The sequence below is a fragment of the Acartia tonsa genome, chromosome 11 (assembly GCF_053477335.1).
Source record: "Acartia tonsa isolate MP-2025a chromosome 11, ASM5347733v1, whole genome shotgun sequence".
NCBI lineage: Eukaryota > Metazoa > Arthropoda > Copepoda > Calanoida > Acartiidae > Acartia > Acartia tonsa.
In genome coordinates, this window is record NC_137270.1 from 40,041,192 (window position 1) to 40,056,091 (window position 14,900).

General features: G+C 31.9%; 1 protein-coding gene and 1 long non-coding RNA gene across 2 annotated transcripts; both read right to left on the bottom strand.

The window, feature by feature from the left end:
* Positions 1 to 977: 977 nt before the first annotated feature.
* On the bottom strand, positions 978 to 3,030 carry LOC145331405 (uncharacterized). Its single transcript, XR_013883720.1, has 3 exons — positions 2,929 to 3,030; positions 1,669 to 1,751; positions 978 to 1,266 (listed from the first exon to the last, which is right to left on the bottom strand). It is a non-coding gene; the product is annotated as an uncharacterized LOC145331405 (long non-coding RNA).
* Positions 3,031 to 4,255: 1,225 nt separating this feature from the next.
* LOC145331406 (uncharacterized) lies at positions 4,256 to 14,875 on the bottom strand. The gene is made up of 11 exons (XM_080176035.1): positions 14,775 to 14,875; positions 14,524 to 14,541; positions 13,742 to 13,794; positions 12,511 to 12,570; positions 12,041 to 12,116; positions 8,214 to 8,285; positions 7,152 to 7,222; positions 6,060 to 6,142; positions 5,627 to 5,694; positions 4,731 to 4,781; positions 4,256 to 4,414 (listed from the first exon to the last, which is right to left on the bottom strand). The coding sequence occupies exons 1-11, from the start codon at positions 14,870 to 14,872 to the stop codon at positions 4,291 to 4,293; spliced, it is 774 nt and encodes a 257-aa protein (XP_080032161.1). The 5' UTR covers positions 14,873 to 14,875; the 3' UTR covers positions 4,256 to 4,290.
* Positions 14,876 to 14,900: the final 25 nt, after the last annotated feature.

Below are 14,900 nucleotides of genomic sequence, written 5' to 3' on the forward strand. Positions count from 1 at the left end.
TTCCAAATATCAACAAAGAAAAGGCCAACATTGAGATCAACAAGATGGAATCGGAGAGAATTATCTTGATGAAGCATTTACAACCATTCACTATTTGCAATGACACTGTAGATTTTGGCCAGATATTGTATCTTGGAATGACAAAAGATGTTTCGGTTTACATGATGGATCCAAATAGGTTTACCAATCACAGACTGAACACATTGGCAATGAAAGGCGAAAATATTGCTCTACCTGAAAGAATGTTAATAACTTAGTAGAATATGTTATTGTAACAACTACAGTATTAGAAAAGCAAATTGACAGAGGAAATTGCAAACATTATGAGAGAGCCACAGGATACTCTGAATGTATTGAAAATGGCTAAATCAACTTCTTCATGCAAGTTCTTGGTTGTGTACCTCCTTGGTTTAGACAAAAAAAAAATGATACTATGATGTTGTGCAAAAAACAAATTGATTTCCAGGATGAAAAAAGCTTAACTTTATAACATCATAACTGACATCAAATTTATGAAAGATTCTAAATTTGAAACACATTGGTGTTTGCCTCCTTGCAATCAACTTATCTACAATGTTGATTTATTGGCAGTGAGAAGGGTTCTTATGATCAAAACTGGGCGGAGATCAAATTTGCTGATGTGGTCACTGTGGAAACTGAAATAAATGGATATGATTCTTTTAGATTAATCATTGAAGTAGGAAGCAGTCTTGGTTTGTGGCTAGGTTTATGCATCATTGGCATATTTGACTTGGTCATTGAAGGTGTTCCAATACAACAGGATATTGTTGATAAGATGATGTGAGAAATGCATTCATAGGTCAAAAGAAAAGAGAAGTCAACAACCCCATCAATCTTAGGAAGAGTGGCCTACCCCTTTTTCGCATACTTATGGTACTATACACACTCCTGACAAATTCCTGTTCATGATACTGTCTATGTTGTTTACATTCATGTTTTTTAAAAAAGTCTTTATGTTTTTTTTATATTTTATTCTAAATGTTTATGTAGAAATGTATTTCTATAGATCGTAAAATGTATTCTTAAAAATTTATGCCTTAAATTATGATTTTTTTTCGTAATATATAATTTCATTAAGCATCCCAAATAATAAAGCACAAATAAATTCAACTAAATATATATTTATAAGAATTGTACAGTTTATAAACCAGCTGCTATAGCAATATCATTTCTTACAAATAATTCATTTTCAATTTCCAGTTCTTTGTATTCTCCTGCTTCATTGGGATACAGAGTAAATCCACTCTGAAAATATAAATCATATGGTAAGGTATGAGCATCCAAATGAAAAATAATAATAGCATTTTTATAAATTACTCCATTTACTAAAGCAAAAGGGTCTGTCTCTCAGTCTTCCCTTCGTCCAGGAAGTCCAACTCTTACTATCAATAAGAAGCTTGGGGTTTCCTTGATCGACTAAGCACTCTGAAGGAAACTGCTAGTAGGATTTTGGTAATGGATAGACTGTTGCTAATATTTTTTAGTAATTTTCAATATTATTTTATGGCAGATTTAATGCTATTTGATGCAATGGGGTAAGGATAAAAGTAGATTACAATTATGTTGTTTTTATTTCTTACTATATCTAGCTTTCAATCTATATATCCATCCAGCTATTTATCCATCTATCTATCTATTTATCTATACCTTATGTGCGCCAGGAATGTGTTTATATCCTTTCTCTTGTAAATATTGTATCAAATCCTCCAAAGTTCCTAGAGTTCTAACTCCTAGATCAGAAAAATATGTGATTATCGATGTATTACTACTTGGATGTTGCACCAGATTTTTATGTACTTTGATAAAGTGATGCTCAATACCCCCCGTTTATTCCCTCCCCTTCAACTGGATGAACATACTGTCCAATAAATGAGGTCCATATTAGCAAGCTAAATTGATGACAAATTTTTCCTTGTCAATATATCAACATATATCTAAAAATCATTGGTGAAATTGACAACTACTTTTGGGATTTGATAATTAACTAGAACATTTTATCATGAAACTAGAACAAGGCCATTTATGTCTATCCTTGCTGAAAATATTGAATATAAATCCTAGCTGTAATTTTCAAATTTGCCGAATATCTTGCAAGAAAATGTAAATAGGGTGAATAACAGCGTATAGTGTCCAATATAAAATGACGTCATACAAAACAAAGATAGGCCAGTATACATTGTAATTAACCAATGACAAAAAGAAAATAATAGATAAATAAATGGATGTATAGAGAGAGAGAGAGAGATATTGGATTTTTGTTAAATTATATTTTTGTATTGAAATATTCTTAAATTATCATCTAATATATTAAGAGATAAATAAGAAAGTATTGGATGGATAGATAGATAGAAAGACAGATATATATTTTATTTATGTTAATACTAGCGGATTCGCCCCTAGCCTCTAAGGGCTTTGCCCCAAGAGGTATAATTACATCTTTTATTACCTGGAGAGCCCCCACTCCACCACTATTTTAAATAATTAAAAAAAAATAATTGGTGGGGAGATTTTTGTTTTTTGGGGGGTTGGGGGTGTCCCACCCCCCAAGAAAATAGCCTAAAACCAACACAGGACCAGTAGGTATATTCCCTGAAGAGTAGAATCTGATTGGTTCATTGGTTACCGAGATCTTAAGGGACAGACGGACAGACACACGGACGGACAGACATCATTCTACTTTGTATTATAGACAGAAGAGTAAACTATAATTTAGTAAGCTTTAAGCTTTGGCCCCTGCCTCTAATAGTGCTGTGACTAATTTTTGTACAAAAATAGGAAAAAGGCGCAAACCATCTATAATTATTACCCTTAGCTAAGAACGCTATTGGTGATTATAAAAGTTGAGAAAGACACACAACTTTCAACCCTTTTTATGTTTTACTAGCATTTAAAATAATCTTTTCTAACCTAGAAAATGGCTTTCAATGCTCATAACTTGTATATCAACCTAGAAAAATATCATTTTCAGTATTGTTTTTACATCACCTTTTAATAATTTATTTTTCCTCTCTATTAATTGATTAACATCTCCAAGCTTTTCTTCATTTAGCTACAGTCCACCCGTTTAACTTTCAAATTAATTTAGGCATGTTAGAAACCTTTAAGATTTTAAATGGCCGGTCTACTTTTATATTTCATTGTCTTTCAAAAATAAATAGAAAAAGCTATTGTTTTATATTATTAATAAAACATATTTTTTGTAGCAAAGCTACTCTATAATTCCGAATGTCCGTCCGTCTGTCCGTAATAAATGAATTGGTGGAAACGTTATTTTCTCGGCTCCTATTCAAGATAGACAGCTAAAATTTTTAGTAAAGATTATATATACTATATATGCCCATCTAATATATACATTGTTTTGTCCGTCTGTTTGTTATTTGGGGTGCTAGATCGATTCCTAGATTTTTACGTTTTCGTGATTTTCTCAACTCCTTTTAAAGATAAAGGGCTGAAATTTTCAGGGATTAATTATTTTTATATTCTATATATTTTCACTAAGTTTTATTAATATTTTTTTTGTTAATTGGGGTGCTAGATTGATTACTATTTTTTAGGTTTTCATGGTTTTCTCAATTCCTATTCAGGATTGACGGTTGAAATTATCAGGGGTTGAATATGCTAATGTTCTTCATATTTCCATCAAGTTTCATTAAGATTTAATTAATATTAATTGCGGTGCTAGATCGATTCCTAGATTTTTAAGTTTTCATGATTATAAGGTTGCGTGATTTTAAAGGTGTGATGATTTCCCTATTTACCAATGTTAATATTTATTATATGACACTACTTTATACTATTTTTTCCTGATATACAATCTTAACTTTCCAGCTTTGCTACTTATGGATCTTGTCATCCTTGTTTAAATATGCTTGCTTGTTATGCTGCGCTATTTATGGACATATTTATCCAACATTGATATAGTTCTTACTCATAAATGTTCAGAACGGAATTGTATACCCCCTAAAATCAAATATTAGAAAAAACTACCTCTCCCATTGATATCCCCCGAAAGTTTTATACATTCCCCAGGTAAAATCCCTGAGCATGCCACTGTAATCCAATTCCAGAGATCTAAGGGATAGGGCCGGTAAATTGTTGTACATCCCCATATCCCCATATCCCCAAGAAAGTTATATTTTCTTCTAGAGGTGATATCTCTCTTGGGAGGTACTATGCCAAATTTGTTATAAACCTTCCCAGGACATATAATAGGTTAATCCTTTGCTTCAAACACATACAAAGAGACATCTCATGACTTTGGAATAAGGATTACCTTAGATAGTTGACTGTTGGATTCCCAGCTGCCAGTAACAGCGAGTACAGGGGCAAACATTGATAGTCAGGGTTACCATCTTCTTCTTTACCAGTATTCACTGTGCCTTGGATCTTATGACTAGATAGATAGAAAGATAGATAGATAGATAGATAGATAGATAGATAGATAGATAGATAGATAGATAGATAGATAGATAGATAGATAGATAGATAGATAGATAGATAGATAGATAGATAGATAGATAGATAGATAGATAGATAGATAGATAGATAGATAGATAGATAGATAGATAGATAAATAGATAGATAGATAGATAGATAGATAGATAGATAGATAGATAGATAGATAGATAGATAGATAGATAGATGGAAAAATGAATTGATGTAAGGATAATGGATGGATGGATGAATCAATTAATATATTAAACTCTTACTTGTATTTAGTTAGATATGGATGATCTTCAAATGACAAACAAACCATTGAACTACAAAAATAAATACATAAAATATTTTTTTGTATTTTTGTATTTTATTAACTTATGTGTGTTTTGTGTTTTAAATGATTTATTCTTCAAATTAGACAAATATCTAAAACAGCTGATTAAAAATTCACAAGAGCTAGGTCTCGAACTGTGGTGCTCTGGAGAGGTGAGTAGATTCAAAGTTCAATATCATTTTCTTTCTGTCCTTGTTTGAGCATTAGTTGTTAACCTAAATTGCAGGGTTTTTAATAAAAATTGTGAGCGATTTAATGGCTACTTTTTTTATTCCTGCAACTTTATTTGACTCGTCATAGCTTTTTAACACACAAAGTGATATAAAAGTGTGACAACCACAGCATTACCAACAGACAGACAAAATGACAGATAGACATACACAATAAGATATATAAGTTTTCCGGAATTTTAAAGTTAGGGGGAGATTTGAAATCTGCATCAAATTTTAAGGATTTTTATAAAATTCGTTTTTTCTATAATTATTTATCTAAAAGCGGAAATGCAATTTTAGTTAATTAATTTTGGCATCTGTGATTGGTGAATTTAAAAAATCTGCACTCTGATTGGATGGCGTACATCATTCAACCAATTAGAGCGCAGGTAGTTTAAAATCCACCTATCCTATTGGTCAAAATTAATTAACTTAAAATGCATTTCCGCTTTTAGATAAAGAATTATACAAAAAACGAATTTTATAAAAAAATTCTTAAAATTTGATGCAGATTTCAAATCTCCCCCAAACATTAAAATTCCGGAAAACTTATATATCTTAATACACAAGCACATATAGAGTAGGTACGCAACTATAATCAAACAGTAAAATATAAATTTACCTTTTAACATTTCTGTTCTTTTTTATTCCTTGCTGATAAAAATATCCATTGGGCTCAACTAAAATTCCCTAAAATTTAATCCAAATTAGTAATGATTGAATTACCCTTCTGCTTTTAAACCGCTGGAGGCGTAAAGAAAGGTGGTGTATCCGCCCCTTTGGCAAAATTAAGGGCCAGGGATTCACCTACATCCATCTATTTGTGCGCTTCATGTGGCATTTTACATATCAAAGGAGGTGCGAGATCCTTCGCTACAAACACACAGACACATATACATATAGACTGACATACAGTTACTTTTATATAGGAATACTAGGCCCCAGACTTTTCTAAAAGATTAACAAATAATTTCTATTGTGTTTTTATTAAAAATGAAGAAAACCTCTAAAATAAAAAGTTTTGCAATTCCTGAGGTCTTACGAGACAAACTTACCGTCCAATTGTATTTCAGTTCAAAATAAAGAGATGTTGAATGATCTTGAAAATCATAACCCCCAGCCTCAAAGAAAAATCCGTCTGTAAAAGGTATATTATTAATCAATTTAACATATTAATATTCTAATATAATTAGAGGCTACGCTAGTAGAGGCCACTGTGGTCACTTGAGGTGGTAGGAGGTTGAATTCGGCCCATCCGCCCTTTTTTATTTTGGTTTCAAAAGAAAAAGTAAAATCCCCCCCCCTTTTTTTGCTGGGGGAGGTGTTACCAACTCCAACTCCCCCTCCCCTCCCCCAAAAAATAGTTAAAAACCTTCCTAGGACCCATGATAAGCTACATTGAAAAGTAGAACCATTACGGTTCAGCAGTTAGAGCAAGATCCTTCAGTACAGACACACAGAGATTCTGTTACTTTTAAATATTTTAACAAACAAATTAAATCTCACAATTTTGACCACTTGGGCACTATGGCCATGGGGTATAGTAAATCAGCTTATACCAACATTGAAATTAATTTTTTTTAATCACGAAACTTATTCGTTTTTTCAACTGTCATTGGGGGGCACCACATAGTAGAATTGACGACCTCTCCATCTGCTCCCCCTCCCCAAATATTATTTTAGATTTATTTCGCTTGTTGGTTATACCTTATTCCTGATCAGAAATAAATTGGAGAGAGTTTTAATAAAGGAGAATTAAGCAGCGGGGATTCACCAGATTTTGCCATTGTAATCATTTGTGTTTTTGATTGCAGGGATATATTAACAGAAAATTTTTTTTATCTTTTATCTACAATTTTGGTTTATATATTCTAAACAACAACAAAAAATTATGTGCATGATGGAAAAAATAGTTATCTATCGCATCGTATTATAGACTGTTTTCCGTAGATATTAAAATGAAAAGTTATAATATTAAAACAAGCTTGTTAGCGGCGAGGGGGCGCAGGCCGGGCTGACTAAAATGGTTTAAATCTTATAATTTTCATTTTATTTTTTTGTGGTAAACTGTCTGTAACATGATTATATACATAATTTTCCAGTATGACTGAGAACCGGTTCTAATCCTACGGATATTAATCGATTACCTGTAATTGTTCCCTTAAAAAAAAGATCATCCACTTCACTGGCTTGCAAACCTCCATATTTTTTCGGATTTCTAAACAAAATAAAACCTAAAATTAATCGTTTAACTGATGCTAAAACTTGTTCGATCCCTAAAAAGCAGACGTAATTAGTATAAAACAAATATGAGGGGCATGGGTTATTTCTCTTTAAAGTGTGGAGGTACCCTACCCCAAAACCATTGTATCCTTATCACTATAAGAAGCTTCAATGAAAAAGAGAACTATATATATAAGTTCAGCAGTTAGCGAGATCCTTCTCTTTACAATACACATACATACAAACATCCTGTTACCTTCCTATAATGATTAATTAAAGGTAGTTTGGCCCAAAAGGGGTTGTGGAGGTACTTGCTACATTTGTTTTTTTGCTGTTGGATGGGGTATTGAGTTAATTTTGTGGCCTTATTTCCTTATAAGATTCTCCCTCCTGCAAAATAGCTTAAGAAAAAGTCATAAAACCCTATAAGGGGTAGTTTAGTTTGTCACAGATGGTAATGTACAGAAATTTATCGGCCATTGTCTTATCCCTTTAGATCCCTGTTTAAAAAGTCAATTTGTTATGTTTCCATCTTTATAACAGAAAAGAAACAATAGAGGTGATCGTTTTCATCCTCCCCCCTCTAAATTTTTAAGAATTAAATCCTTATACTAAAGTAACAGGATGTCTGTGTGTTTGTTTGTCTGTGTGTTTGTGTGTTTGTACCGAAGGATCTCGCTAACCGCTGAACCGATCGGGTTCTCCTTAACAGGGTAGCTTCTCATAGGTCCTGGGAAGGTTTATAACACCCCCAACCCCCCCAAAAAATGAAAAATCCCCCCCCCCCAATTTTTTTTTTCATTTTTTAACTAAAACTAAAAATGAGGGGGGGGAGAATCCCCCCCCAAAAAATAATTTTTTTTTAACTTTTTCTTTTAAAATATAAAATAAGAAATTTAATTATTAAATTCGACACTCTCCTCCTCAAGTGCCCCTAGAGGCCTCTAGGGGCGTAGTAGCTAGTAACATTATAATGAAACACATACTCTAAATATTGTTCCTTGGAGAACGATAAGTTGAGTGGGAAATCTTCAGTCTTCGTGTCCCAAAAGTCCTTTCTGAAACAATTAGAGTTATATGAGAATATACGTGGATATTATGTGTCAGCAGAAAAATTGTCGTCAATTTTGCTAGCTAGCTTTGACATCATTTATTGATCAGTTCTTTCACACAGTATGAGGGGAGGGGACGGGGTAAAGGGGGATTGTTGTTTTTTAGCCAGGTACAAGTTTCACTTTATTAGAGTACATGATTATCTGGTGTGAGATCCATGTAATAATAAATCCATTGTTATGAGAGAGTGGTTGACAATAATACAGTGTGTTTTTTTTATGAGAACTTTTTTGGTAGCAATTTTGCCCCACTTATAGTTATCAGAATTTAATGATTAATGGCTTATTTTCTTCTTTTTTTATGGCAATTAATAGAACACCAAATAAATATTTCAGTTTTTATTTAAAAAGCACAGTAAAATCTAAAATTCAAAACTTAGGTGTCAACATCTAAAAATGGTTTTAGCTCATTTTTCTTATGCCTAAATCTTCTAAGAAAAAAATTTGATTTTCTGTAGACGACTTTGGGGGGCCAGTACTCCCTCTCTGGTTGAGATATGACCTTTAAACTTTAATATGTTCTAGTACATGTCCCTAAAAGTATCTGTATACATTTTTAGCTCTATATCTAAACTTTGAAGTGTTTTGCAGCCATTCTTGCAAAAAGTTGAATATTTGAGCATAAGAAAAATGCGCTGAAGCCATTTTTAGATGTTGACACCTAAGTTTTGAATTTTAGATTTTACTGTTTTTTTAAAATAAAAACTGAAATATTTTTTTGTTGTTCTATTAATTGCCTTAAAAAACGAAGAAAATAAGCCATTAATCATTAAATTCTGATAACTATAAGTGGGGTAAAATTCAAGGACAAAGGAAGTTCTTTCTGGTCAACAATTCTAGGAAAATCACGGAACCTACTCTGGAAATCTTCTAGGGTATAGAGCTAAAAAGAAGGTGCAACATACTTGTATTTTGTAGTATTGTTCAATTCAGAAAGTATAAATCATAAGCTATCACCAAACCTCAACCGTCTGTTTACAGAATCAAAACAAAGGCTTCTTACTAAACAATTTAGAATTAGGGAGATTTAAAAAATATTTTATAATAATTCCTGAAATTAAAATCTTTACATTTTTTTCATATTCATGATATTTTTAACTGTTTACAAACAAAAACAAAATATTTTAACAAATTATTAATCAAAAGCACTTTGATTAACCCCTCGAGGCAGGTTAAAGCAAAAGTTTCAAAATGATTTAATAACTAAAAAATATCTCACTATATGAATCTATAAAAAATGAAATTGGAAAAATTCAACACTAACGAATTGGATCTTTACAGAAAAATTGAAAATAATTAGAAAATAATCTAAATTATGCCTAAAGCTTAAAATTAAATTCATTGTTCATTACTTATTAAACAAGGATGACACCATCTATGAGAACAAAGCTCTGAAACGGTAGGACAAATGGACATTAACACTTGTAGAATGTCAGAACTGAATAATCAGAATATAAATGTATAAGAGTCGAAGCAAAATTGTAAGTTAAAACTGCTTGATACAGGATAATGTTTATGGACATACTCACATTTCTAGGACATGATTATAGAAATGCTTTGCTTATAATAATGTACTTTGTTGTCACAGAATTCACATCAAAAATTGTCCATGTTTAAAATGGACATACGGACATTCTGGTAATGATTATGGAAGTGCTCCGCTTTCTAAATCATACCTACTACAGGAATCACCTGCAAAGTTTTAAAATGATTGGACAATTCTAACATGTCTATGGACTGACCAATCCTAATTAGAAAAGCTTCTCTTTGAAAATAAATAACCCTAAAATATAAAATACTAAATCCAATTTAAAGATCGACTTAATCTAAAATAAGCATAAAAAAGCGTATATTGGGGCTATACCACAAAGTTGCCTATCAAGCAATGTTCCCCTCCTTTTTAATTTTTTTTGTTACCTTTGCTATAACAAAAGGAGTAGTTCCCCTTTGATCGTTTTCAATTTGTTTTACATTAATGGTAGGGAAATGGTGGGGCTCTGTGCTCTACAAGGCACTTTGGGGGAAATTACCCATATTTTAAATGATTTAAAAAGTTTGTAAATTGTAATATTCAGAGAAGATTAGTAGTTTTTAGGTTTAATTATTGCAGTACTTAATAAATCATGATTTCAGGGAAGCTTTTTTATTTTACTTCCCTAATTCGCCACTTTCCTCCAACGTGTTTAGCCATTAGATACAAGAAGTTGCCAAGAAAGTCAAAATTAAACTACAAGAAATATCATAAAATGTATGATTGTGAAAATACATAGCTATGTAGTTCAGAATTTTATTGCTAGGTGTCATAAAAACCTTTTTTGAATTTAAATTTGTATATGAGATAAATATTTAAACAATCTTAAATATTTTTCAAAGTATTACAGCTATCCACTCTTTAGGATTTTTAATAAATTTATTCACTATTTAACATATAATTTACGAGTAGTTTATGTTTTAGATAAAATACCTAAAAGTTGTATAAAAAGCTTTAAGTCTGCTCATACATCTTTAAACTGAATGTGCAGACAAACTCTGGCAATCCTTATAGCATGGCTTTTAGTAAACAGAGCAAAAAGTATTAAAATAATGCTTGAGTTTCTTATCAAATTCTGCGGAAAGTTGCTTTATCTCATCATCAAGTTTAAACTGGAAATCTAAGAAATCAGCTCTAAAGCATTGTTTGCCAGAATAGCCTTCTCTTGTCCCTGGGTAAAATTGCTTTCAAAAAAGTTCTCATAAAAAACACACTGTAGAATGTATAGAATTGTATTCATAGTTCTCAAGGAGAAAACTTAATACATATCGGTCCCAAAATTGCATAAATACAAGATGCCAAACATGAACATACTAGCATTTTTAGGAATTGATTGTTTAGATGCTTTGCTTATAACATTTTATGTATAGTCTTCTTAGGAATCACCATTCGAAAGAGCCGGATAATTATTTTCAGTAAAAAACTGGGGTATAGTCCCTTTCGTGGCATCGCCTCTTAAGAAGCAATTCGTCGTATTTTCAAAATGGCTTTTGATAGGTTATTTTAGGTTAGTTTATATTGGGTTAGGTGATATCCCCGCAGGGTTAGAGCCCCTCGCAGGGGCTAGACATAGGAGAAAAGCTACAGTGGAAATACGAATAAACGCCCCTTAAGAGGCGTTGCCACGAAAGGGACTATACCCACAAGTTAGTGTCAGAAAAACTTAAAAATTAGGGTCATTGAAAGAAAACGAAGTAGCGGGTTTTGTCATATTTAGGATAGGTAAATGTTAATGATTGCCCCACAGGGTTGGTAAATAGGACCCGCAGTGCTAGAGCCTCTCGCATGGGATAGAAATAGGAGAAATGCTACTGTGAAAATACGATAAAACCTGCTACTTTGTTTTCTTTCTATGATCGAAAAACAGATCTATGGTATATAATAGATTTTTATACTGATAACTACCTGTCTAACTTTTTCAATGACCTAAAACTAAGCAGACGGTTGTTTTTCTTTAGCTGCTAGAAAGGTCATAAGCTGACATTGGAATAAAGTTTTAAGGAACTTTCTACTTAATTAAAATCACCAAACTTTATTATCTAACTTTATCTAAATTTTATTTTACTTTATAATAGAAAAATTAAAGTATAAATCATGATGGACTGACAGACAGACCAAAACACGTATAAAAATCTTCTTTATTGAAAGATTGCTGTTGAAGAGATCTTACCGGATTATTTCAATCAATTGTTCAGAATCTTGAGATAGACAACTCAACATGGGAATTCTTATTAATCTGTGATCAACTAAAACAAGGACAATTAGGAATCTAAAGGGATGAGACAATGGTCGATAAAATGATGTACATCCCCTATGATTATACACAAAATTATACCTTCTGTAGATTAAGTTAGTGGTTGGAACGATTGAATACTTAACTTAATGAATCAACAAATTAAAATTAATAAAAGTCCCCAAAGTTGTAAGGAGGGTATCTCCTCCCTAAAATTATTTTTCTATTTACTAAAATGTAAAGTAGAGTACACCACCCCCTCAAGATAAATCGGCCATAGAAAAAATTAAACCACCATTTTTTTTACTTTTTTTAAAATCTAAAAAAATAGGTTCACCCCCCCCCCCCTCCACTCCTTTACATATGGCCTCTAAGGGCATAGCTGCTAGCAATATATATCTTTATACCTGTTTCAATCTTGGATTCATTTTTTATTCTGTTATGAATAGTTACTGATGTCTCAATAACTAAAACAAAAAAAAATATTAGAATGTATAATAGTTAGGAACAACAGTGTCCCGTCCTAGAAAAATTTTGTCAAAATTTTGGTCCCCAGCCATAATATGGTTGATTCATGCAAAAAAAATGACCCGTGCAAAATATTTTTTCTGTAATGCAAAAATTGCGATGGTACAAGCACTGCAAAGTTTTAAAATCTGCAAAAAGACCTGTTTTTAAATCTGTTGTACCATCTCAATTATAAAGATTTGAAATACTTTGCAGTGCTTGTACCATAGCAATTTTTGCATCACAGAAAAAAATATTTGACATGGGTAATTTTTTTGCATAAGAAACATATTTTGGCTGGGGGCCAAAATTTTAACAAAATTTTTCTTGGACGGGACACTGTAATAGTCACTGTATCTGTCTTTCTGTCCGTCATTCTGTCCGTAACACCGTCCATCAGTCCTTTTAAAAGCGATACTTTTCTTTAATTAGAGTCGGGCCGTATGTAACGGTTAGCTCTTTTCGTTAATTTAGATATGTTAGAATTGTCCTGTCGATTTCAAACTTTGCAACAGTAAAGTATGATTTTAAAAGCATAGCTACTCTATAATCGTTACCAGAATGTCCGTTCGTTCATTTAAATCATATTAGTTTACAACTTCTTTACCTAATAAGCACACAGTTTTATCTAAGAACGTCCTGATATTTTCTTTGGGAGGTTCTGTGGTATCCGCCTAGGTTAAATGGCAGACACCCGAGTTCAAATGACTACGGCAGTGCGAACAGACGTGGACACGTATATTATAGAGAAGCTACGCTTCTCTAGCAATCACTAAATAATAAACAGAGTCTATTCAGATGTTCCTTTATTCAGGGTCTAAGGTTTACTAAAGTTATATACAACAAACAATAAATACACAGATTGGAATAAGTAATCATAAAGCAGAATCAATATAAATACATACAGAAGGCTGTCAAAATCTATCATTAATTTTAAGGCATAGGGAGGGGTCGGCTGACCCCTTCCCCAGTACTCGGGGGAGGGCCCTCGGCCCTTCGCCGAACCAAGGTCAGGGTTGCCATAGAACATGGCTCACGGCTGCCGAATACCACAGTTCTTTGCAAATCAAATTGTTACAAAAAGTTTCCCTGCATTGCATTTTTTTGGATTATTTTTAATTTTATAGTTACCGTAAGGGTCTACTTTTAATATGGGTCTTCTTGGGTCTTCTGATTTCCATAGTCTACAAAAAAAGGTTATAGGTTTATAGAAAATAATGAAACTTTAAAGATTATTGAATTTCAAAAATAAACATTTTATAAATAGAGAAAATCGCTGTATATTTCTACACTAAAAAGTCAAAATATTCTATTTTGTTTTCATTAAATGGCTTTTATATTTCTATTTATTATTAGTAGTGGAGTTACTCTATAATTTACTTTAATTGTCTGTCAGCCAGTCCATTACTTTATGGGGGAATACTCATCGAAGTTTTATTCCAGTTGAAAAGTAAAACAAGGATGACAGCATCCATAAGTAGCAAAGCTCAAAAACAAATACGGAAAAAATGAACTTTAGAGCACTATCATGCAAAAACATTAAACTTAGATAATTTATATCACGAAACATTTTAAAATCTTTATAATGGTCTTTTGAAGCATTAATTAAGCTAATAAGGAAAACATGAAAACCTAGGAAGTTATCTGGCACCCTAACCAATAAGTATTCATACGAACTTTAATCCTTGAAAATTTCAGTCGCCTATCTTATGTAGGAGTCAAGAAAATTACGAAAACTTGAAAATCTAGGAATTGATGGAACTTGATGGAAATATGTAGAATATGAACTTAGTAAATCCCTAAAAAATTCAGGCGTCTATCTCGGAAAGGAACCGAGAAAATTACGTTTCCCTCATATAACTTACGGACTGACAGACGGACAGACAAAGTAGTTTCGCGGCTAAAAAACTTACTTGACTAAGCCATGATTTCTATGTTATACATTTATCATTTAGATATTTTATTTTTACTTGTACAATATACATCGCTTGTTAGACCAATACAGAACTTTTTTGCGTCAAAATTATTAAAATTAATACAAAATCATTATGTCATAATCCATTAAGTAAAATGATGTCTGTCTATCTTTATTATATAACCCTAAACTTCTGTCTGTAAAAAAGTATTTTTATATTATTTGTTTATTTTCTATCTAAATAAATTCCTGATATCAGAAGTACATTGTTCATTATAATTTATCTGCCCAAAATTTGTCACAAAAAGCGAACAAATATAACAAAATTTCAATGGTAAAAATTCCATTTTAAATCTGAAAAACAAAAACATGGAT

Bases quoted from the DNA above. Each gene is read 5' to 3' on its own strand.
- LOC145331406 (XM_080176035.1), bottom strand. From the start codon at position 14,872: ATGGAATTTTTACCATTGAAATTTTGTTATATTTGTTCGCTTTTTGTG. The intron at 12,571-13,741 runs GTAACTATAAAA...TTTTTGTTTTAG, and splicing joins ATTAAAAGTAGACCCTTACG to TTATTGAGACATCAGTAACT. The intron at 6,143-7,151 runs GTAATCGATTAA...TACCTTTTACAG, and splicing joins TTTTAAGGGAACAATTACAG to ACGGATTTTTCTTTGAGGCT.